This window comes from Homalodisca vitripennis, chromosome 8 (assembly GCF_021130785.1).
Source record: "Homalodisca vitripennis isolate AUS2020 chromosome 8, UT_GWSS_2.1, whole genome shotgun sequence".
Taxonomy (NCBI): Eukaryota; Metazoa; Arthropoda; class Insecta; order Hemiptera; family Cicadellidae; genus Homalodisca; species Homalodisca vitripennis.
In genome coordinates this window covers 18274394-18298145 of record NC_060214.1, presented here as the reverse complement: position 1 = coordinate 18298145, position 23752 = coordinate 18274394, and the positions used below count along the sequence as shown (strand labels likewise).

General features: G+C 32.8%; 1 protein-coding gene across 1 annotated transcript in view; it reads right to left on the bottom strand.

The window, feature by feature from the left end:
* The window catches only part of LOC124367377 (TBC1 domain family member 9), an 84611-nt gene that overhangs the window by 43643 nt on the left and 17216 nt on the right, over positions 1-23752 (bottom strand). The window contains 8 exon segments of the mRNA XM_046824143.1: positions 804-1007; positions 1503-1715; positions 3420-3457; positions 6438-6461; positions 7892-8097; positions 9964-10168; positions 14231-14287; positions 22846-22922. Of these exon segments, the coding sequence (XP_046680099.1) occupies positions 804-1007; positions 1503-1715; positions 3420-3457; positions 6438-6461; positions 7892-8097; positions 9964-10168; positions 14231-14287; positions 22846-22922 (1024 nt within the window).

The following is a 23752-nucleotide window of genomic DNA, read 5'->3' as shown; positions in this document are numbered from 1 at the left end:
CATTACAATATTTACGTATAGTTTATTTTGCCTTTTTTCCATTCTGTGATATGTTATGGTGTTCTCCTGTGGGGAAACAGCAGTCATGTAAATAATATTTTATTGCTTCAAAAGAAGGCCATTAGGATTGTTACCAAATCTCTAGTCAAAGCTCATTGCAAACCCCTTTGTGTAGATAGTAGAATTTTAACTGTGATAAACCTGTATATATTTGTCTGTGTGGTAAATGTGAAAAAATAACTCAAATTTAGTTTCCGTACATAGTGATGTTCACAATCATGACACTCGCAATCAGTCTAAGGCAGTAATCCCACTTTGCAGATTAAGTAAGAGTACAAATAGTTACAATGTTGTTGGCCTCAAGTTGTACAATAAACTACATATTGCATCCAAGTCCTTACCTCTTAGTCTATTTAAAGGTCAGATTTCACAAATGGTTAATTGCTAACCCTTTTTATGATGACTTAAAAGATTTTTTAAAGTTTGACAATATTATAATTTAACTAGGGCCTACTTGTTATATAGACTATTATTTTAGGCTACTTATGTTTCATACATTTAAATTATTGTAATAGCCTAACTTATTGTTACAAATTGGGACTATGTCTATCACATTTTTGTAATGTTTAATGACAATAAAGAACTTATGACTTATGACTTATTCTTTTTATATTATATATATATATATATTTAATTAGTATTTAAACTGGAAAAATAAGTGCAGTTAAACTAATTAAAAAATTATCTAAACATACTTTGTGGAAAACGCGGATCTCTCTACACAAACATAATATAAAACAAACCTATTTGTGGATTCCTGGCGGCATAAGCCACCAGAACCCTGCGCAAGGCTCCAATACCAATCTCGGACTGGAAGGCCTGATGCTCAGGCAGGGAGCGGTGCAGATCTCGCTCTATCTCATCACTTGATGTCGATTGAACATTGATGTTCTTGTTGACCAGATCTCGGTACACGCCAGGGTTGCTTGCCATCTCATTCCAAGCACCTGTAAAGAATTCATGATAACACATAAAGAAGATAGGGTAAACTTGTCAAATAACTGGTAGCATGTAATAAGGAAGTCATGTTGGTTAAGTTCAGCCAATCACAATAAAACTCCGTCCCTTACAACCTACCTTTATAGACGAATGCTTATTACTGGCAGTTTCAGTTTAACATCTGGTCTCTGAAGACGGCTTCTCATAGTGAGGTCACAATAATTCACGAATTTAATTGTGTAAGCAATGTTTCGACGTGGTGTGAAACAGGAAACTTAGTGTTAGTTATACACTGGCGAAATAATTCCAAGAAATAAGGTTACATAGTATTATAAAATAAATTTATTTTACACAATAAACTTTAAAAATGTCATCATCTGCCTACATCACATATAGAAACCATATTCCGGCTAAAAATGTTTACTGAATAAAACATTACAAATCACATCTGAATTACTGTAGCTAATCCAAAAATGATGATGCATCTGTTAAACTGTACTTGCCAGAGAAATTCATCCAGACTTCTCTGCGCAGAGAGTCAGGGATCCCTTGAAGCACCAGTTTGGCGATCTCTGTGGTACGGTACATGGACACGCCGCGTCCGTACTCGGAGAAGTGAAGCTCCCATTGTTTGGCCTTTACTTCCTGCCTAGCCTTGGACTCTGGACTAGGTGACGGCTTGAACATGGACATCATTGGTGGCTGGATCTTCCACTCTGTCAAACAACATGCCCACATTTTAAACAATTTCTTGACTAATTACTTTGTTTTTATTCTTTACTGAATATACTTGTTATGGGTGGGCTGGAACTATTCAATTCCAATATCGATAAAAAAAATTTGTGGTCACAACTTTGAATCCTATGTTACTTGTAATGAAGAATATAAACCAATTCTAAAGATATGTATCGCCATATTAAATGTATCTAAAAATTGTAATTAATATGTATACATTCAACAGAATATGCAAACAGATTCAAAGCCAAATGTTCCATAAATACCACCCAACTGGCTTCTATCTCATCACAAGATGGTCAGTTTTTGTTATCGATAAAGCAAATCTAGCCAGTAGAAGTGTTAATGGTCACTAGAATACTAATATCACTATAGAACGCTACCATCATTAAAAAGCCACTAGACCGCTACCTTAACTAAAAACACTACCATCACTAAAACACAAATATCACTTGAACACCACTATCACTAACCCGCTACGATCACTAGAACATGGTTTATTATTTTGCAAAAAATACTATGAAAATATTGCTACTGAGATTGAATAGAAAGAAAATCATTGATTATATTGTCATTCTAACACTAAAAATTGATTTTTATATAGTCACTAGAATGCTGCCAAGATTGCATAGTGCATCAGACATACTTAGCTTTTGGCAACCAGTAAAATATAAAGAAGTGTTTTATGTATAAAAGTGAGTACATTAAAAGAAAACACTGAATCTGCAGATTACAATGATATAACTTTTATAACGATTGGTCGGAAGATGACATAATTAGCAGATGATGTTTAATGCATCACAAATTACGAAGCTGCTAGTTACAGGGTTAAATACTTAATTTATTACAGAATTAAGACATCAATAAAATGTTGTGACTTTTGAAATATGTTTTAAGCACTTCTGTTCATTCTATTATTTAGTAAAAAATACTATAAAGACATTACTAATGGAATTGAATGGAAAGAGAATCATTGATGCTGCTATGTTTATACTGTCACCTATAACACTGAAAATGGATTTTTGTATTTATTACTTCTAATGTTCCATACATAATCAATGAGGTAGTTTAAAACATATTGTAATGTGACTAATTCATTTAAAGACAATTTTCGCTATCCAAGTGAAATTTTGGAAAGATGTTCCCACAAAATTGTCTCATTTCATACAGCTAGCCTACGATGTTTTGTGTTATGAAGTAAAGTTGCAAGTAGAAAAATTGTGAGTTTAGGTGGTCTACAAGTGGACAAACCTTTGACCAGACAGTATTTGGGCACTTCCCAAGATTGAGAAATATTACTTCTCAACCAAGAAACATTATAATGAAAAACTAAAGAGGTTCTTGAATGCTTTAGAAAGCTAACATTATAACTTGTCTTATGCCTTTAAATTTATCAAAATATTATAGGTGAGCCTGAAATATGTGATTGCAATTTACAATACAAAGAGTTAAAACTGTATTTGGCCAATGTGAAAGACATGAGACGCGTACATGGTGAATACTCCAGACAAACAATCTTAGAAACTTATATTCATCCTTACATTAGGCAACATATCTACTTATGACTGCTTCATAGCACAATAACAATGTCTTCTTAAAACTAAAATTCTTTGCTAAATTTTAATTAAATTGTCGTTATAGAGAATAACTAGTAGGAATGTACCTAAATTAGATAAAAGACTCACCATCTTCATCTCCGGATAAACTATTTGTTCTTGAGACACTGAAATCAAAGTAAATTTCAATATCAAGTCTTACTAATAGAATTAAAAAGCTTGAAAAGCTAGAATTGAAAAAAAGGTACAAAGTTTATTCGAAAATTTAAAGTATTAAAACATGAATTTTTATGAATATGTTTCCAAAAATATGGATTGTTTTCCAATTGAAGAGTCAGACTTACCCAGCAGTACTGACCTGAGCACTGCATATCTCTAACAATAAACTTAGATTATAAAAATGTTAATACCATCCATTATTAAAGCATTATATTCTCCAAATTTATTTCTATTTCTGTACAGGGAAATTTTAAAACATGATACACTTTGCTACTATAGAATATATTAATCTATAATCTAATAAATACAAATATAAGGCAAATAGCCTGTACTTTTCTAAATTTAGACATTTTGCAGAAACTCTAGAACCTTATTTAAAATAGCCTGATGAAGCTTTTTTTGTTATCAAAAAGATAAAATACTTTTCTATGTTAAAGTAAATGACATAAGATCATTCCCATTTTAGAAAGTTTAAAACCAGGTATAAAACATGATTTAAACAAACAATTGCCTGAAATATACACAACAAAAACAAATTTTCTTGTATTACTTGATAAAAGAAAACTCACAATTATGCAATAATTTTATTTTGTCACACGAAGCCTTTCGACATCGAAGGTGTCATCGTTAGGTGTCGAAAGGTGTCAAAATTCCTCGTATGTAAAAGTAAAATTATTGGATAATTGTGAGTTTTCTTTTATAAAATAACAGAAAATAGTTTTTCCAATAAGAAGAGCTCCTACTTCAACAAAAACAAAGTTTCAAATATTTGTATACTGACTGTACCACAACAGACTCCACCCAGAAGTGGAATAGCCACTCCAATTCATAATGGACAGGAATCAAATTCTGTATCATTAATATTTGTATACTGACTGTACCACAACAGACTCCACCCAGAAGTGGAATAGCCACTCCAATATTCATAATGGAGAGGAATCAAATTCTGTATCATTAATATTTGTATACTGACTGTACCACAACAGACTCCACCCAGAAGTGGAATAGCCACTCCAATTCATAATGGAGAGGAATCAAATTCTGTATCATTAATATTTGTATACTGACTGTACCACAACAGACTCCACCCAGAAGTGGAATAGCCACTCCAATTCATAATGGAGAGGAATCAAATTCTGTATCATTAATATTTGTATACTGACTGTACCACAACAGACTCCACCCAGAAGTGGAATAGCCACTCCAATTCATAATGGACAGGAATCAAATTCTGTATCATTAATATTTGTATACTGACTGTACCACAACAGACTCCACCCAGAAGTGGAATAGCCACTCCAATTCATAATGGACAGGAATCAAATTCTGTATCATTAATATTTGTATACTGACTGTACCACAACAGACTCCACCCAGAAGTGGAATAGCCACTCCAATATTCATAATGGACAGGAATCAAATTCTGTATCATTAATATTTGTATACTGACTGTACCACAACAGACTCCACCCAGAAGTGGAATAGCCACTCCAATATTCATAATGGAGAGGAATCAAATTCTGTATCATTAATATTTGTATACTGACTGTACCACAACAGACTCCACCCAGAAGTGGAATAGCCACTCCAATTCATAATGGACAGGAATCAAATTCTGTATCATTAATATTTGTATACTGACTGTACCACAACAGACTCCACCCAGAAGTGGAATAGCCACTCCAATTCATAATGGACAGGAATCAAATTCTGTATCATTAATATTTGTATACTGACTGTACCACAACAGACTCCACCCAGAAGTGGAATAGCCACTCCAATATTCATAATGGACAGGAATCAAATTCTGTATCATTAATATTTGTATACTGACTGTACCACAACAGACTCCACCCAGAAGTGGAATAGCCACTCCAATTCATAATGGACAGGAATCAAATTCTGTATCATTAATATTTGTATACTGACTGTACCACAACAGACTCCACCCAGAAGTGGAATAGCCACTCCAATTCATAATGGACAGGAATCAAATTCTGTATCATTAATATTTGTATACTGACTGTACCACAACAGACTCCACCCAGAAGTGGAATAGCCACTCCAATTCATAATGGACAGGAATCAAATTCTGTATCATTAATATTTGTATACTGACTGTACCACAACAGACTCCACCCAGAAGTGGAATAGCCACTCCAATATTCATAATGGACAGGAATCAAATTCTGTATCATTAATATTTGTATACTGACTGTACCACAACAGACTCCACCCAGAAGTGGAATAGCCACTCCAATATTCATAATGGACAGGAATCAAATTCTGTATCATTAATATTTGTATACTGACTGTACCACAACAGACTCCACCCAGAAGTGGAATAGCCACTCCAATTCATAATGGACAGGAATCAAATTCTGTATCATTAATATTTGTATACTGACTGTACCACAACAGACTCCACCCAGAAGTGGAATAGCCACTCCAATTCATAATGGACAGGAATCAAATTCTGTATCATTAATATTTGTATACTGACTGTACCACAACAGACTCCACCCAGAAGTGGAATAGCCACTCCAATATTCATAATGGAGAGGAATCAAATTCTGTATCATTAATATTTTCGAAGCCTGTACATCTAAAATTATGAATGCAATTATTCACTGATTGTTTAAACATAACAAGCCACCTTTTTTCCATCTTTTAAGGGTGATTATAGAGTCTACAATTTTTATTTATTATTTTATACTATTTATAATATTATAAATAACTTAAATAAATTTGTATTTTTATTCTAAAAAAATTTAAAAATAACTGATCACCACCATTAAAAAAACAGTCCGATCTATAAATCGGTTTCTAGAATTCCATTCTTAAAAGTATTACCACATAGAATGATAAATGTTTGCATGCAATATGTCTACTTAATAATACAACACATTATGAAAACAATAAACCAACCTTAATTCCCTCGCTAAAGCTACCCTAAAAAACAAAAAAATTGTTATTAAATTATGTAACAACAATAGTTATAGTTATCTAAAAGTCATTTTCAAAGACGATAATTTTATTCTTACGCCTTAACTGTAGTAAATAAGTAATATTGAAATTTAAACCCCTTTTCTTCATCCCTTCCTGTTCTTATTTATGTCAACGATCTTCCTCTCTGTTTTACAATGGCCTTGGCAGTATTATATGACAATGAAAATATTAAACACTAATTGTAGTTGTTTTCAGATTAAACTAATGTTCATGTTCAATGCTCCAGAACATTGATCTTTGATCAATTAAGAAGATTTTGAAAGATTTATGTGAAACTTAAAAAAAGAATTTAAGAATAAGACTAGTGATGTGGGCCAGTAATACGGCCATTGGGAGGGAACTTAAGTGGGAATATAACCAGGAATATTTCTTTGGTCGGAGAAGATTCTCAAAAATTGGGAATTTATGAAAATCTGTAATTTTGAATGTTTAAACAGTTAAAGAACCTCAAAACTAGGTTAACTAAGTGAATAATCCAAGAGTTATCATTCCAGGAATTAATTTCCTGTATAGACAATATCTTGGGAATTTATAGAACCTAAAAGAATATGGAATCTATAATATTAAAAAACTACCTATTTTTATAAATTTACTGTGTCTTCATGTTTTTTAGCTTTACAATTTACAATTGTTAAGCCAATATTCCCATTTTTATATTACCAGTTTCCTTTAATTATAAGTTTATTTTAAAATATATTTCAGTTTTAGAGTTTGATGTACCCATATAATTACTGCTTTTACCTATTATTTTCCGTTTTTTGAGCTATCTTGCAAATTAATCATAATGTCCTGGGAATTTATGAATTTTGGAAATATTGTGGGCAATATTGCCTGGGAATATTTCTTCAAATTTAAATTACCGGGAATTTCCCTACATAAGATATAAAAAGGTTTATCTCGTAAAGCTCTCTGTTGATTCACTAGTTATAATCTATCCATGTTTGACCTCTATTACAAAAATTTTCTGCAAAACGCCAATTATGAAGAAGCTTCTATTTTCATCAGTTTCATCAACTTCCTACAATATAGGATATCTAGCAATTATATCTGTTAATCCAGGAATGTGATTTAGAAATTACTTATAGTGTTAAAAATTGCCCCAACTTCTAAAACCCTCTATAACGCATGAGTAGAAAAATTCTAAATTCACGAGAAAAAATGTGCAGCCCTAAACTTACTCCAAGGCCAAAACTAATTTACCAACTAAAATTTCACTATCAAATAAATAACATTTGATGATAAATACATAAATCACGGCTGTTCTTACATAACAACTACTCCAACTACCAATTTAAATTACAAAATACATACTCTTAGAAAATCTTGTTTGTATTCTCAACAGATGTATCCGAATGTAATAAATAAACACTCACATCCTGATCTTGGCAAGCAAATCTGACAATTTCTGCACAACAAAGTCCCGGTCGTGTATCTGCGAGAAGAGAAATGTTGCCCTTTGTGCTGTGCGAGTGGTGATCAGTATAGAGTGGTCTACAGACGGGTTGGACGGCTGATTCTCGGCCCGCTCTATCTGCGACACGTCCCTCAGCGGCAGGACAAGGCTCACCAGTCCCTTCACCTGCACAACAAAGTCCTGGTCATGTATCTGCGAGAAGAGAAATGTCGCTCTCTGTGCTGTGCGAGTGGTGATCAGTATTGAGTGGTCTTGTCTATTTCAATGGTCCATTTTTCTCTTCATTCGCAGTAATAAAATGAAAATTGATGAAATATACAGAAAATCAGTCTTATTTTTATCAATAATTACAAACAGACTTGGTTTCTTGAGCAAGTGTATTTTTATGATTAGGGATTCTGAACTATTAGTTTTTACAGTAATCCGTCTCATCCACAAGTTACTCCAAATAAGCTTTCTTGTTCTTGAAGGACAAAATTTAACAATATTTTGACATTTTCAATTATTTTAGGAATTTCATTGATAGATATCCAGAATAAGAGGATTGTCACTTATCTATGTTTTACTTTTTTTATAATGAGAAAATCATCTGTCCACCTGAGATTCCCCAAAGCACTGTTATCTGTTTACAACATTAAACAGTTGTAACACCATTTTTGTTCAGTGGCAAAAATAAGTCTGAAGCAAAAATTAGCAAACGAATTTTGCCTTTACAAAAAGATTTACAAGTCAACGACACAACCTTCTTTACTGTGTCAATGACTGACTGTACTGACTTTATAAAATAATCATATAAGGCTTACCTACAGTAGAAATGCATACTATTAATGGCTGATCCCTTCGCTGAATACTTTTGGATATAATCTGGTACAATCGATTCTGGTTTTACAGTGTAGTAATTTTGCTAGATTTGAGTCTGAAGTCTGTTGACTGGAAATGCCTGTTGAGGACATCTGCGTTTATCAACATTTCTGAAGTTCTTTGCAAAGAGATCAAAACTCTTTTAATGGATAGTTCATTTGCTCAATGATGATATTCCATAATTTTTCTATCTGTTCATGGCCAAATTACACAGTGGAGTGATTGGGGGAAATGACCCATCACAAATAGGTATGCAGAGTTGAATACATATTATACTCCTGACATCTCTTATTTATTACTGACATTACTCTGTCATTTGTTAACATTGTGACACTATTACTGTTCTTGAAGAACATGTTAATAAAGAAATATGACTATGACTACATATAGGTATATTTTCAATTAAATTCAACCGTGTGCAAATGCTTCAGCGGCAAATTCTTAAATTTTTTCCACCTGCTACCCAATATTCCGCAATACACAAATTTCACACCAGTATTTTATTTTAACATCACAGAAAATATATTAAATGGTTCAATAAATCATGTATTCAATTTCTCTTTTTAACACACATACTTGGATAATTGATTTAGCTATATTGTTCAAATTGCAATAGACTGCGATGTATTTGCATATAAATGTTCTGTTCATCAAGAAATTGTTAAAGCTGATATGGGGTTCAGTTCACAGTACCTTTTTATGAAGAATTCTACTGCACTCATTCTTTGGAGAGCAATTGGAAACTATATGATAAAACTCTTCCATTATATGACACATTTAAACAAACATTGGTAGCTAATTTAGTTACAGTATTATAACACAGAATAAACACTTTAACTAATAGCATTAAAGTACTATAATACTATAATATAATAATAATATACTAATAATATAATACTAACAATAAAATAATACTATAATACTACACTATAAAGCAGTAGTTCATAATTTGTAATTTCCAGTTTAGGGCTCATTGCAGAATATTTAATATTAAAAAATACGAAATTTGTCTTCTTTTTGTTGCTCATTAGTAATTAACATTGCTTTTATAAAATTTCTTAGCACCCTAAACAAACTTAGCAATAAAAATATGTACCTAACGTACATAAAACGTAACATTATACGCATGTATGAAAATCCATAATTTTTCACACGATGATGCACACTGACCCTGCTGTCGAAGCAGATGTAGTTCTGAGATATAAACATGCGGCCCCAGACATGGGTCTTGTTGTAGGGTGTCCATAGGGTGGCTTCCGTGCTGCCGTCCAGCTTCTCCGTTGCGGGCAGGTGGAACATCAGTCTATACGCCTCGGATAGCGAGCGAGCGTCCAGGTCTCGCTTCAAGAATGATTGCTTCTTGGCCACATTTTTACTGCAACACCACCACAATCATCACATGATAAGGCCTCCTGGTTCTGTTAGATAAGATCTATCTCTACAATCAAACTGTCATTTACAACATTTAAATTAATTTCAATCACTGTCCTTTGTAATTTAACAAATGCTATACAAATTATCCTTAATGTTATTGTTAACTTTTTACCATCCACATCCTTACACAACAACATTACCTTGCCAAAATACTGCATTTTGCTTATCTGACTTTGACTTTGACCCTTTTGGGATCTGAAAGCTCGTAGAGCCTGGTCATCCTTTTTGGATCTGACTTTGTATTTGATAAATACAAACAATACCAGCTGTAATGCAAATTCCCAAGTTCCATGGCTACTTCGCCATGCTGATGAGTTCCGAAAACTAGAACGAAAACAGGATCAAACACAAACTGGGTCATAAATCAATTCCCCATTATGCAAGACACTTTGTCCAGGAGACAAGGCTTTGTCATAAAGAGATCAGTTACCCTTTTGGGATCCGTTACTCCCGTGACAACCAAAACGCTTTTGGATTGCATGTCTATGCAAACTTATTCTTTAAGCTAACGCTCTTGATATATTTGTGGATTTTCTGTTTTGTTTTCTATCCGTCTTTTCAGCTCAGGAGTTTGTGCATAGAAGCTGCAGATTTTCACTGCAACACACACCTTAGGACAGGATGTGGACAATAACATTACCTTGCCAAAGTACCGCATTTTGCAAATCTGACTTTGTCTTTGACCCTTTTGGGATCCGAAAGCTCGTAAAGCCCGGTCACCCTTTTGGGATCTGACTTTGTCTTTGATAAATTATCCTTGCTACACATTGAAAGAAAATTCAATAAAAAATTCCTTGACAACCTTCCATTAAGAATTTGGAAATCAATCAAAAATACACCTTTGACTTATAATTAAAAGCAAAGAATAGTTCAAATAAAAGTCTACACTTTTTTAACTCTTCTACCGCCAAGGGCCTCTATGTAAGCTTAATCTCTATCCTCTTTGCCTCCAAAAAAGTTCTCTATAAAATTATAAAATATCTTAATAAATAAAGAATATTATTCAGAAAATGATTTTCTAAATGATGCAACCTTCATTAATCAAATTACCCCCTAACCATATCAAAATATTTTAATTTATATATATATATATATATATATATATATATATATATATATATATATATATATATATATATATATATATATACAATTTTATTTAATTTTAATATGAATTATAACCTGTACCTGTACCATTAGAATTTAATGTTTTATATATATAAAAACATTAAATTAATGTTATTAAATGTAACACATACATACTGTATATGCGATTAATATCGATTATTTATCAATTAATTATTAATTATGTTTATAATTTTTGTTTGGATAAGTATATTTTAAACTATATTGACGAGTCACCTGCTCATTGTAGATCTTATCTGCTACAATTATGTAACGTTACATGACAATAAATTTCTGATTCTGAATGGTTTCTGGTATAACTAGGGCATATTTTATCCAAATTACTTAAAATTTTCAATTTTAGAATCTGCTTATAACTATAAGTACTATAAGATATTATATTATTAATAAATAATATGTATATATTACATTGATCTAAAAATAAATAACAATATTATTTTTTTAAATTTTTTTAGCATTTTAATTTATTATGTTGACAGTTCTTTTACGTAAAAGTACTTTTATCTTATTATTTATTTACGCAAATATCAAGAGTTTTTGTTGCAAATTTTTAAGCAAAACGCTGCAACTAAGTAATTCTGAGCTGAACAGTTTTTGGAAAAGATTTTAAAAGGATTAACTGAATATGGTTGTATTCAGGTCACTGACCGAATAGGAGAGTCACATCATACTTCACCACGTCACTTGCCATGTCTCTTTCATTTCCATGAATTTAGTGTTTGAACGAGTGTGTGTGTCTTATCTCACACTTGCCAAGGTCAGTAATCCCCAAGTTTCCCGTCTGTCTATCTGTAGTTGTTTTTTTAATTGTTAACTTAAAAACTAATAAATTAAATCAACAAAATTTTAGTCAAATGTTTATGTTAACAAGGCCAGTTACTACAGAAAATATTATATTATCTTTAATACTTTAAAAACTGTGGCAATTAAAACTTGTTTACTTTAATATCTTAACCCTTTAAGCGTCATGAAAAATTAGACCTGATCTTTGACAAAGTTACAATTTTTTTAAATTTCCAATGTGTAAAGTTAAATTTATTTTTGTTTCTGTATGTGAAAATAGAGTTATTTAACGGTAAATAAAATTTGTTTAGCCTTTTTTGGATTACCTAGGATAATTTTTAACTTTTGAGAATATTGTAGAATAGCAGTGTAGTTGTCACTAATATTTTTATAATTTATTCAGTAAGTATGGGAATGAAACACAGTTTTATAGATAAACGTATACTATATTACAAACCAATAAAATTAGAAAAATACAAAAGTAGACAAAGAGTGTTTATTTGGTGTCGGGCTGTCACAACTGACATTCCGCGCGTCTCCCGCAAGCCAGTTATCGCGTGGACTTTGAACCTTCTTATTGCTCGGCAACCTGTAGGACAGCCTTGCAGGGCTTGAATTATGTTTCTTGCTTTGTGATAACATCCTTATGACCGTAGTAAAATATTAAAAAGTTTGGGATTTGACCAAGTAATTGCTCAGAATTACCAAATCTTCAAATTCCGAATCGTCTGGATTCGCCATTCACACGAATAATGGTAAAAAACACTAAATAAATACTGGAAACTGCTGTATTTAATATGAATAATTTACTTTAAAAAGAATAAGACACAACAAAAAATTAGCGATATCCGAAATACATATGCGTGTACCGGACGCTTCTCACTAACAACTGGCTAGATGCCTTGACGGGAGCTCCCGTCAATGACTTTGTGAAAGGCGCGGGGCCACGCCCGCTAGACAGTGTTTGGCCAATTAGAAGCAACTGCCACTCCCATTGTAACAGAATTCGAGGCAGGGCAACCCGTCTGTATGTCGCATGACTACTAGAACCATCTAGCAGCAAAATATTCAACTAACATAGCAGTAAGAAAATAAAGAATGCAAAAACGCGGATCCACGGCAATAACGTTTTGAGCTTGTAGTGGCCCTCCGCGGATCCGCGTCAATAACGCTGGAAAGGTTAAAAATCAGAAATTTGACAAAAGAATAAGATTTCTCAATGAGGTTTTCAGGGAATAGCCAATCAATATACAAGACTGTCTTGTCACAGTAGAATTATCTGCTATAATTCAGTTATTTATTATTCAGTTCGAATAATTTAGATAATCTATAGATTTAATTCAGATAATATATTTTCTGTAGTAACTGGTCTTGTTACCATAAACATTTGACCTAAATTTGGTAGGATTAAATTTATTAGTTTTTAATTTATTAATTTTTTTATAAAAAAAAAACACACAGACAGATGGGAAACTAAGCATTGGATGTTCATATGGTGAAATATGTTTGACCTGAGCAATAGTGTGATGTAACCTTTATCCAGAGAGTTACGGGACACCCTGTATAATACATAAAAAGTTACATATTAAAAAAACTCAAAACTATTATTTTGTTCATTTTAACCTCGTAAGCCTAATAACTTCATAATACCACCTTATCCAATTGGGAGAACCGATGGCTGAGTGGTCTAAGACTAGACTTTGGGTCTGAGTTGGAGATAGCGCAGGTTTCAATCCTGTCTATGACCATTGCACTTTTTATCAGTACTATCGACCTTGTACTGTACTGATTATTTTCATTATTTTATTTGATAAGATCTTCACACAGGCCATTGACCCATGAGGTTGATTGGATAAGACAGACAAACTTGTGAGTATGAGCTGCCATGTCAAATATCACACCAGATAAAGAGTACAAGTTGCTGCATTGTACCAAATAAATTTCAAGTTTTACAGTGATATTGTAAAAGTATATATATATATATATATATATATATATATATATATATATATATATATATATATATTTTGTTTAATATAGTGTTTACATAACATAGATCATCCTTCACTATTACCTCAGTTTGGTAAGCAGATCCCTGTCAATGCTGAAGCCAGTCTTCTCGTCTATTAACCTGGAACATTTACGTTTTCTTTAAGCAGCAACAGTAACTGAAACAACTGATATCTGTGTAAGCTTTATACCTGACAGCACTCATAATATATTTAGCCTAGAATATCTCGGAAATTTAAAGTAATGTGTCTCAGAGCTCAACAGTTGTCAGTGGCCTTCTAAAGTGTAAGATAAGCGATGTAGACTACACCTGTGTATCACCGGAACCAAACTGAATTATTGAAGGTCACAGAACAAACACCTCACATATGACATCAATTTAATTTCCGTGTAAAATTCAAAGGCATCTGCTTTTAATACTTCAGTCGATTTTGAAATATTTAAGGTCATCGTGTAGAGGAAGTCACGTCATGAAATTGGAAATAAAACAGTTTTTTCTTCTATGGAGAAGTGTTGTTTGAGAGGAGCTTGTACTGTTACTTCTTAAGAGCACTAAAACATCACAAAATACAATTCGTAAAACTGCAAAATTAATTTTTAATTCATACAAGACTGCTATAAAAAATTTGCAACTGTTGATTCTGACATCTTGGAAACAATTTTGTTCTGTATGTCTAAATGCTTCTTGATCACAGATCGAGACATAAACACAATGAGACTAAAGGCATAAGTAACAAGACACAAGAATGGTAGCTTATGAATGCTTGTCTTCTCCGTCAGATTCTTAAACGATCTCCCAGACACAATAAAATATGCACTAATGCTCGGGAAGGCATTACAAAGTCGTCTAAAACTTCTTAGCGTCACACATATTCTATGGTGCTGATGGATTGATTATTCCATTTGACTTGGAGACCATCTATGAAGATTAATTCCTACGATGCAATTGGGTAAAATTAGCACTGAATGAGGATTAGTACATTGATTGTGGCTTGTATATGATATGAGTATACAAAGTTTAGATTATCACAAAGTTTGCAAGCAATGCATGTTGTTCATGCAAATAAACTATTTGATTTGATTTAGTACACATCCTAAAGCAGCAGAAATGTTTCTCAACTGATATTCATGTGGTTCACTTTACTATTTTACTACTTAATTTGGTATTAATTTCTAGATTTGATCATCATAGAAATATGAAATCGTAGAATACAACCATTTCTAGTTGGAGGGTGCAACCCATAAATGAAAAGGCACTGATCTGTTTCATGATAGAGATTCACAAATTACTTCAAATTAGTCAAAACCATACACAAATGTTTATATAAATTAAGAATTTTTAACACCATATAAAATGAGATGTGAAAGTTACAAGGCATGCAATTGTATGCCTTATATATATATTTCATTTAACATTTATGGCATTAACCCTCTAAGTGGCGGTAATATGTTGCTGGAATGGCAGGCTATTTTTCAGAGTCAAGCAGGACTATTTTATAATTTAAAAATAAAATGCAAATTCTAATATGAGCAATGCTTGTTATATATAAATTTGTTCGCAATAAACTACAGAATAACATAGTATAGTAATTTTTTACATACCTTAACCTTTTTTTATGATATCCACACAAATGTTCAAAAAAAAACGTTTTTTTCTCCACCAAACTTTTCATTTTTACGTTCTGTAACTTTAAAAAATGTCATTCCTAGGAGATTATGTTAAATGCAACCTTTATTCACAATCTAATTCTAAACAAAAAACCTTCAATAATATTTTTTCTATTTACAACACTGTAAAAGTTATATGGGAAAAACTGAATCTAGAAAAAACACTTTTTCTAGTCAGAATCGCTAGAAGTTGCTTGCCTTTTCCTCCCTTTCCCTCAATAAAATAAACAGACCGCGGGAGAAAACTTAGGATTATTGATACTTTGGGATTATACCGACCACACCAGTATGAAGAACACAAAAATATAAATTTATAGAAACAAACATGATAGAACGAAAAAAACAACTCTTTAATTACAAAATTAAAAACTTACAAGCATTTCCAGCTATTGTAATCGGTATTGTTGTCTCTGTTATCTTATCTTTCTCGAGAATCCCGATTACGGCAGGCCGAGCGGCATCACATGATTTACACGGTACATAATTGCCTTTCCATTACAATTCAATTTATATTTCTGATCAGCCCCTCTAGAATTTGATATTTTACTGATAGGTACTATCTCGAGGGATGTTTTTCTTTCGTTGACATCAGCGCGGGGCAGCACCATTTTGGGTGGCGGAATGTGATCAAGAATAAAAACAAGTTTTGAGTGTTTTTTTCAATAAAGAGTTTAGTTTTAGTTTGGTAATGTTTGTTTTTGTTGAATTTTAGTGTTTGGAGAAATGTAGAGGTAAAACATGGAAGTACAACAAAGCGACGCGATTCTGCAATCACGTTATCTACTAGACCGCTCGACTTTGACCTCTGTCTGAGGATGGGGAGGGGTTTGCGATAAGACAATTCCTGTTTTATATTGACGAAATATTGTTTTACGCTAATCTAGTAATCAGTAGAAGCAAAATGTCAAATAACGATTCATGTCTGGGTGTGGTCGGTATAATCCCAAAGTACCGGATTATTACCAGTTAGTACCATTGATTATTTCGTCGTGATGTTGATGATACTATATGAAATGTATTTGAAATTTAGTGGTGAACGCAACTGTGCAAACTAGGCGTAAAAATAATTATCGGTTGCTTAGCAATAAACGGCAATGTGAAGCGACTTCTAAGACGTCGCTTGCCACGTCACAGCGGCGTAAATAGAACGTCTCAGACGTCGCTTGCCACTTAGAGGGTTAATATATTACACTTTAATTAATGATGTATACACTTTTCAGTTTCTTTTCTTTTAAAATTTAAAAAAACAAACCCTTTTAGTGCCAGGAACAATTAAATTGGCTCCACTGTATTCTGTGACAAATACTGAGTGCAGATCTTATCATAAATGTATGCGAGAAATACGAAGAGCCAGTCTCGCTATCTTGTCCACTATTTGTATTTTATTACATAGCAGATGCAATTTTTGTTGTCAATCTGTGTTTTATGTAATTTTAAATTCAAAGAGATTGCTTACTAATAAAATAAATTGAATGTAAATTTTGAAGCAATTATCTGGCAGCTGCTCTTATCCTGTCTCTAAATATTAAGATTACACTGAATGTATTAATTGTTAAGTAATAACATTGTTGTTAAACTACTAAGATAAAGTTTAATGCAATACATAAAAAGTATAAGTTTATATGTTATAACACTGAGTGAGTCTAATGAACAAAGTAATTCTCCTTTATGTGAAGGCACTTTGGTAGCTCAAGTCAGAGAACCAGCCATTACATTCTTGATAGAAATAATGTCAATACTCTTGACTCTTCATAAATATATAATAAATCATAAATCTTAAAATAGGTAAAAGTCTATTCACCGATCATAGGGGTTTACAGGACAAAAAGTAATCTTGAGACCCGGTCTTGAAGCAATATCTGATGCTTTGGAAACTATACAGACACACAGACATCAAGTCATCTTAATGGGGGACATAAATATTGACTCTCTTAACAGAAATCATGACTCTACTTTTATTGACTGAAACCTTAACCAGCTACAACTTATATAGGCTAGACCTCCCACCTACCAGAATTACTCCAACATCAAGGACGTCAATTGACTGTGTATGCAGCAACATCCCAGAAGATAACCTAAAGGTAGAAGTAATTGAAACAGGAATTTCAGACCACACAGGGCAAATATGCACTATAAATCATACCTCACCCTCCCCTATGAACCACACTATAGCAGAAAGAAGAAATATGAGCGAAGAAAATCTGATGTCTCTAAAAGAACTCTTAAACCAGCAAAAACTGGACAGAGGTCTATAATACCGACGAAGCTGATGAAGGCCTACGCTAAATTTAGTAGCACCCTTCTTACCGCCCTTAAACGAAGCAGGTCCAAAAATAAAATCAAGACAAGGAAGAAGGAAAAAGAATTATGCTCTGTCTGACCCCCACAGCATACCAGTTGAAAAAGGACTTCCTCAAAAGCACAAAAACATCTATAATACTACAGGTTGGCAGTAGGAGGAACATAGGCAAACTGCCATATTATTAAAGAAGGAATACGATCTCCAACTACGTCTCTTGAGGAAACAAAACACAATATCAACAATTGCAACGGCTGAAAACAAAACAAAATCAATATGGAATTTTATTAATCTAGAAAGAAAAGCAAAATCAGACAACAGTGCCTTAACACATCTCAACATAAATGGAAACATAGTATCTGAACCATTGGAAATGGTATAGACCACTTAAACACCTACTTTATTAATGCAGCCGATCAAACAATAGCAAGTAAAAACCCAAATACTAACCACTTAACAGAACCAATCCCAACAGGGAAATATTCCCAACTTTAATCTAAGCCCAACTGATCCAGAGGAAATTTCCAAAATTATCAATGAACTTAAACCAAAAACTTCCTCAGGTTATGATGAAGTCTCCTCTAGGCTATTAAAATTGTGTAAAGACGACCTTATAGAGCCTTTAGTTCATATTGCTAACAAATCATTCTCTACTGGAACCTTTCCATCAGCTTTGAAACTTTCAAAAGTATATCCAAAACACAAACAAGGATGTACAGCACAACCATCTAATTATAGACCGATATCCTTAATTCCAACCATATCAAAAGTTTTTGAAAAAATAGTTCTATCTCGTCTTTTAAAACACCTAACAAACAATCAACTTCTGACAAAATACCAACATGGTTTTATGCCTGGAAAATCCACAACCACTGCTTTTGATTAGTCTGGTAGAATTCATCATTGACCAACAGGAAGAATGAAATACAACTACTGCTATTCTGCTTGACTATAGTAAAGCTTTTGATTGTCTTGACCACAAACATCTCCTTAAAAAGCTGTCATCACTAGGAATTCGGGGAACAACAAAAGAGTGGTTTAAAAGCTATTTAACAGACCGAAAACAACTGGTGGAGATAAAACACTGTAACAATGGAAAACTAGAATTAGTAAGATCACATCCGAAGAAGATCACAAGAGGAGTCCCTCAAGGATCGGTTCTAGGCCCTGTTCTGTGTACATACTCTTTACAAACGACTTTCCTAAACTCCTTGAGCTCTATTGCAACTGTTTAATGTACGCAGATGATACAGTGTTATTACTTGGCAGAGAAAACACAGAACAACTAGAAATTGATTCCTTCACAGCCATAAATATGGCAATCCAATACTGCCACAATAATGACCTTGTCCTCAATGAAAAGAAAACAAAAAACAACTAGTACTAGGAAGAAACAGAGAAGTTGTCACACGAATACCAGAACTTGATGAAGTTAGCTCCACCAAATACCTTGGGGTTACAATTGACGAAGACTTATCGTGGGACACAACACATCAACTTACTCTGCAAGAAACTTAGCACAGGACTGTATGTGCTGAGAAGAGTGAGAAGTATAAGTGACACCACAACTACCAAGACTGCATACTATGCACTCTTTGAGTCACACATACGCTATGGAATCGCTGTATGGGGAGGAACAACTAACACTAACCTACAACGTGTCTTCCTAAAACAAAAAAGAGCAATCAGAATTCTAGAGAACCTTCAACCAAGAGAAACATGCAGAGACACTTTCAAGAGCCTGAAGATCCTCACAGTCATAAGCATCTACATTCTAGAAGTTGTGACTTATATACACATCAAGGCGCCAGACGCGGCAAGAAATGGAGCACAGATCCACCACCATAACACCAGGCACGCAACCAACTACTGCCTTCCTGTGCATCATCTTAGTAGGACTGAGAAGAAACCCAGCTACACTGGCGCCAAAATGTGGAACTCTCTACCAGAAGACCTTAAGAAGACAGAAGTACAAAAGTTTCCACGCCGCCTGAAGAGTTGGCTTCAGGACCGACCCTTCTACAGCCTAGCAGAGTTCTATAACTGGAAACAACATTTCAACTAGCACTAACTTGAAATTATTTTTACCACTTTGATAGAGCATTTTAACACAAACTTTTGACATGTCCATTTTTAACTCCAACTTGTTTCATTTTGTATCATCAATGTTAACTTTAGATTTTTTCATTCTATTTCATATGTACATTTTTCTCTGTAGAAGTTTCATATGCAGCCAGATTGTGTATTCATTTAACACTGCTTTATTTTTAATGTTTAACAGTTTTAACATTTGTGTCAAGTAATAATCACTGATCATGTAACATTACATGTTTTATAATATGTTAATTAATGTTTCTACACTGTAATAGTTAGTAACTTTGTATTTGACGCCATTACTAATCTTAACGATTATGTAAATAAAGAAATTTTGAATCTTTTGAATCTTGAATCTTGAATCTTCTGAGGAAATTTCTTTCCTTAAATTAATGAATAAGATCATTTTAATGATACCGATGATGATCTTGATTTTCAGTGGCAAACTTCACTTTTTTGGGCCCGTAGAGCAAAAAAAGATTTGTGCTCCTTCTAAAATCTTGTTGTGAGTTAGATAAATATTTGTACATCATAAGGTGACAAAAAAAATAAAGTTCTGATTAGGGATAGTTTGATTCTGATACTTGAGTCCATGATACTTAGCAGTATCAGAATAATTATGGTAGGAAAGGTTAATTCCATGTGAATGTTGAGTTAAGCTCCAGTTCACCTTCCTGTTAGTGCAGCATCTGGATCTGACACTGTTACAGACTTGACTCCTCAAATCTGGAGTCATGTTCTTCTGAAGAGATTACAAAAAAATCTGTGACGAAAGAGCTTGAAATGAACTTCTTACATAGTTTAAACATCACAGACAACTATGCCACAAGATATAGTGTAATATAGATGAAAAGGTATTCTAATAGTCTAATCAATGCTTTAGCAGTAAAAACAAAACCATTTAACATGTTAAGCTCTTAGTTACAAAATTTACAATCGAGAATCAAGGCCACAATTTTGGTATTGGTATTGAAAAGAGATTTTTTTGGACCAAACCATTACTATTTCAAATTCTTATGAAATATTTTTATTGAATTAGAAATACTCAAACATAATAGCATTTATTTACATATAACCATACGGTTATAGATTAAATGTTTAATTATTCTTTACATATGCAAAATATGTCGTTACATTGAGATTCATTAAAAACCTTTGTAAAACATATTGCTTTTCACATATTGCTTCCATTTTTTTCAGTTTGTATTCTAAAGAATGTGTATTTAGTTTTTGGAGAAAATTGTTTTAAACTAGTTATAATAAGATGTATAAAAACAAAACAAAAATATTTATTTTACTTACCCAAAAATTGTAATTACTTTCGTTTATTAATTATACATATTTATATAGAGCACATATTCACCTTTAAAAAAAATGTTTGTTGTACAACATTTTTACAAAGTCATGAATTTTTACGAAACCCTTGCACCCCTGCATTTTTGGACCTGGCACTAGTACAATACGACTGGCACCCAGAGGGTTAAACCAAATTTATACATTTTGAATTGAAATAATTAACAAAAGTAGGAAAGTTATGACAAAAACAGGGAGACTAAGTAGAACAACTACACACTATCAAATTTGGAGTAAAAAATCCGCAAACAAGTAATGTTAGTGAATTCTCAAACCATTAAATTATAAATTCATAACTTTCGAATCGAAAAAATACTAATTACTTTTGAATTTGTCTATACTATTATATCGACGGTCAAAACATGTTCGATTTTGAAGCTGGTCAGCTCTCTCTCGAAAATGTAATGCTGTTTACAGTTTTTATCTGTTGATTGCTTGTTTTGATTAGTTGCCGTCTTAAATGACGTAATGGTGAAATGACGATCTTTTATTATAATTTTAGTAACTTTGTGGAGGACAAATTCAATGAAAGTAAAATAAAGTGAGTGATGGTAACTTTGATGAATAAATTTTAAGTGAAAAGTGGCAATGAATAAATTTAGAAAAATTATGTGACGTTCAAACTTGGGATTGGCCAAGGCAAGCTAATGATCTACATTTTATTTTTAATGGTAGATCTGGTATAAATGTAATTGTTGCTAGGCAATTAAATACAATTTTAACATGTTATAGTCTTTAATATTTTTAATTGAGTCTAAATACCCACACAATGATTTACATTGCAAAATAAAAAATTAATTCAGTACCTGAGGCAAGAACATAGGCAGAGAAAAATGTTGGGGGTCTCAAGACGACTGATATTTGCCCGAAGTGGGCACAACAAAGTAAGGCAAGTGCAGTCATTCTCTCATTCCCCATTTTGTTCCTTAAAAGGTTCTTGACTCATTTCAATGTTGAGAACGATCTTTCAGCAGTACATGTCAGTAATACTGAATTATTTAAATAATAATAATAGTTGGCTAAAAAAGTAATTGAAAAAATTAAAAATTTAGGGGGCTCCGGACTCCCCTTAGACCTCCTCACTGGCTACGTCGACCTGAGAGTAAAAATATTTTTATTTGAATTGGTAGTCAATGGGTTGAAATGAACTTAATAGAATCTTAGTCAGACACACAAGAACAAGCCTTATATTGTAATTACAGATCTTGTGCCACCAATCTAGTATCCTTTACTTCCTCTGAAATATGGTATGTAAACTGACTCACTGTTTCATGGCCAAGTTGATGAGCTGAGTCATAAGTGAGTAGGTTTCTGCATTGTGTAAAAACATGGAGAAGTAATACTGGAACACAACATAGATTATTACTTACCACAATAAATACATACAACATGTAACAAGTAAACAGCAGTTGTACAACATTGATAACTCTATTAACATCTCGTATTGTAAGAGAGGGATGTTGCGCTCAGTCAGACCTTTATTACTCATTATTATTTGTAGCAGTGAAATTTACAAAATGAAAACTTTGCACTAAAATGTTTATGTAAAAGTAATCCATTAAAACTATTCTTATTAATTTTTCAATAAATCTCCTGACGAAACCAGTTTGAACATTTTGTATAGTCACCATTTTAATACCTAAGGTGACATTTTTAAGATTTTAAAGATTATAAAAATCTAGAATTATATATATATATATATATATATATATATATATATATATATATATAATTTCAATAAACATTGAATCACAAAAAGTACTTGCTCCGCCGGGAGTCGAACCCGGATCTCTCACTTGCCGGGTGAATGTGCTACCATTACACCACAGAGCGCTTACTTTTTCCGATTCAATTATTTTGTATTTGGCCGTATCTGTCACATATGCGTTTAAATAAGCAAACTAACATATGATCGGAAGACCAAAGGGTATTTTAATACCTTTTGTAGGCAGCCAGACCAACCCTATGGGCCAATCATCCCCCCAGATGCATTAAAGCTATCTTGTAAGTGTAAGCGCGACAGCATTATCTATGCGCTTGAGTGCGAGTGAGATGTACTCTGTAGATTGCTTTCTCACTCTTAAACACATGGACTATTTTGTGTATACGCATGCTTGTAGCATATGTTTTCGTGTTTGTGATCACGGAGGCATTGTTAGATTGAATTGCTAT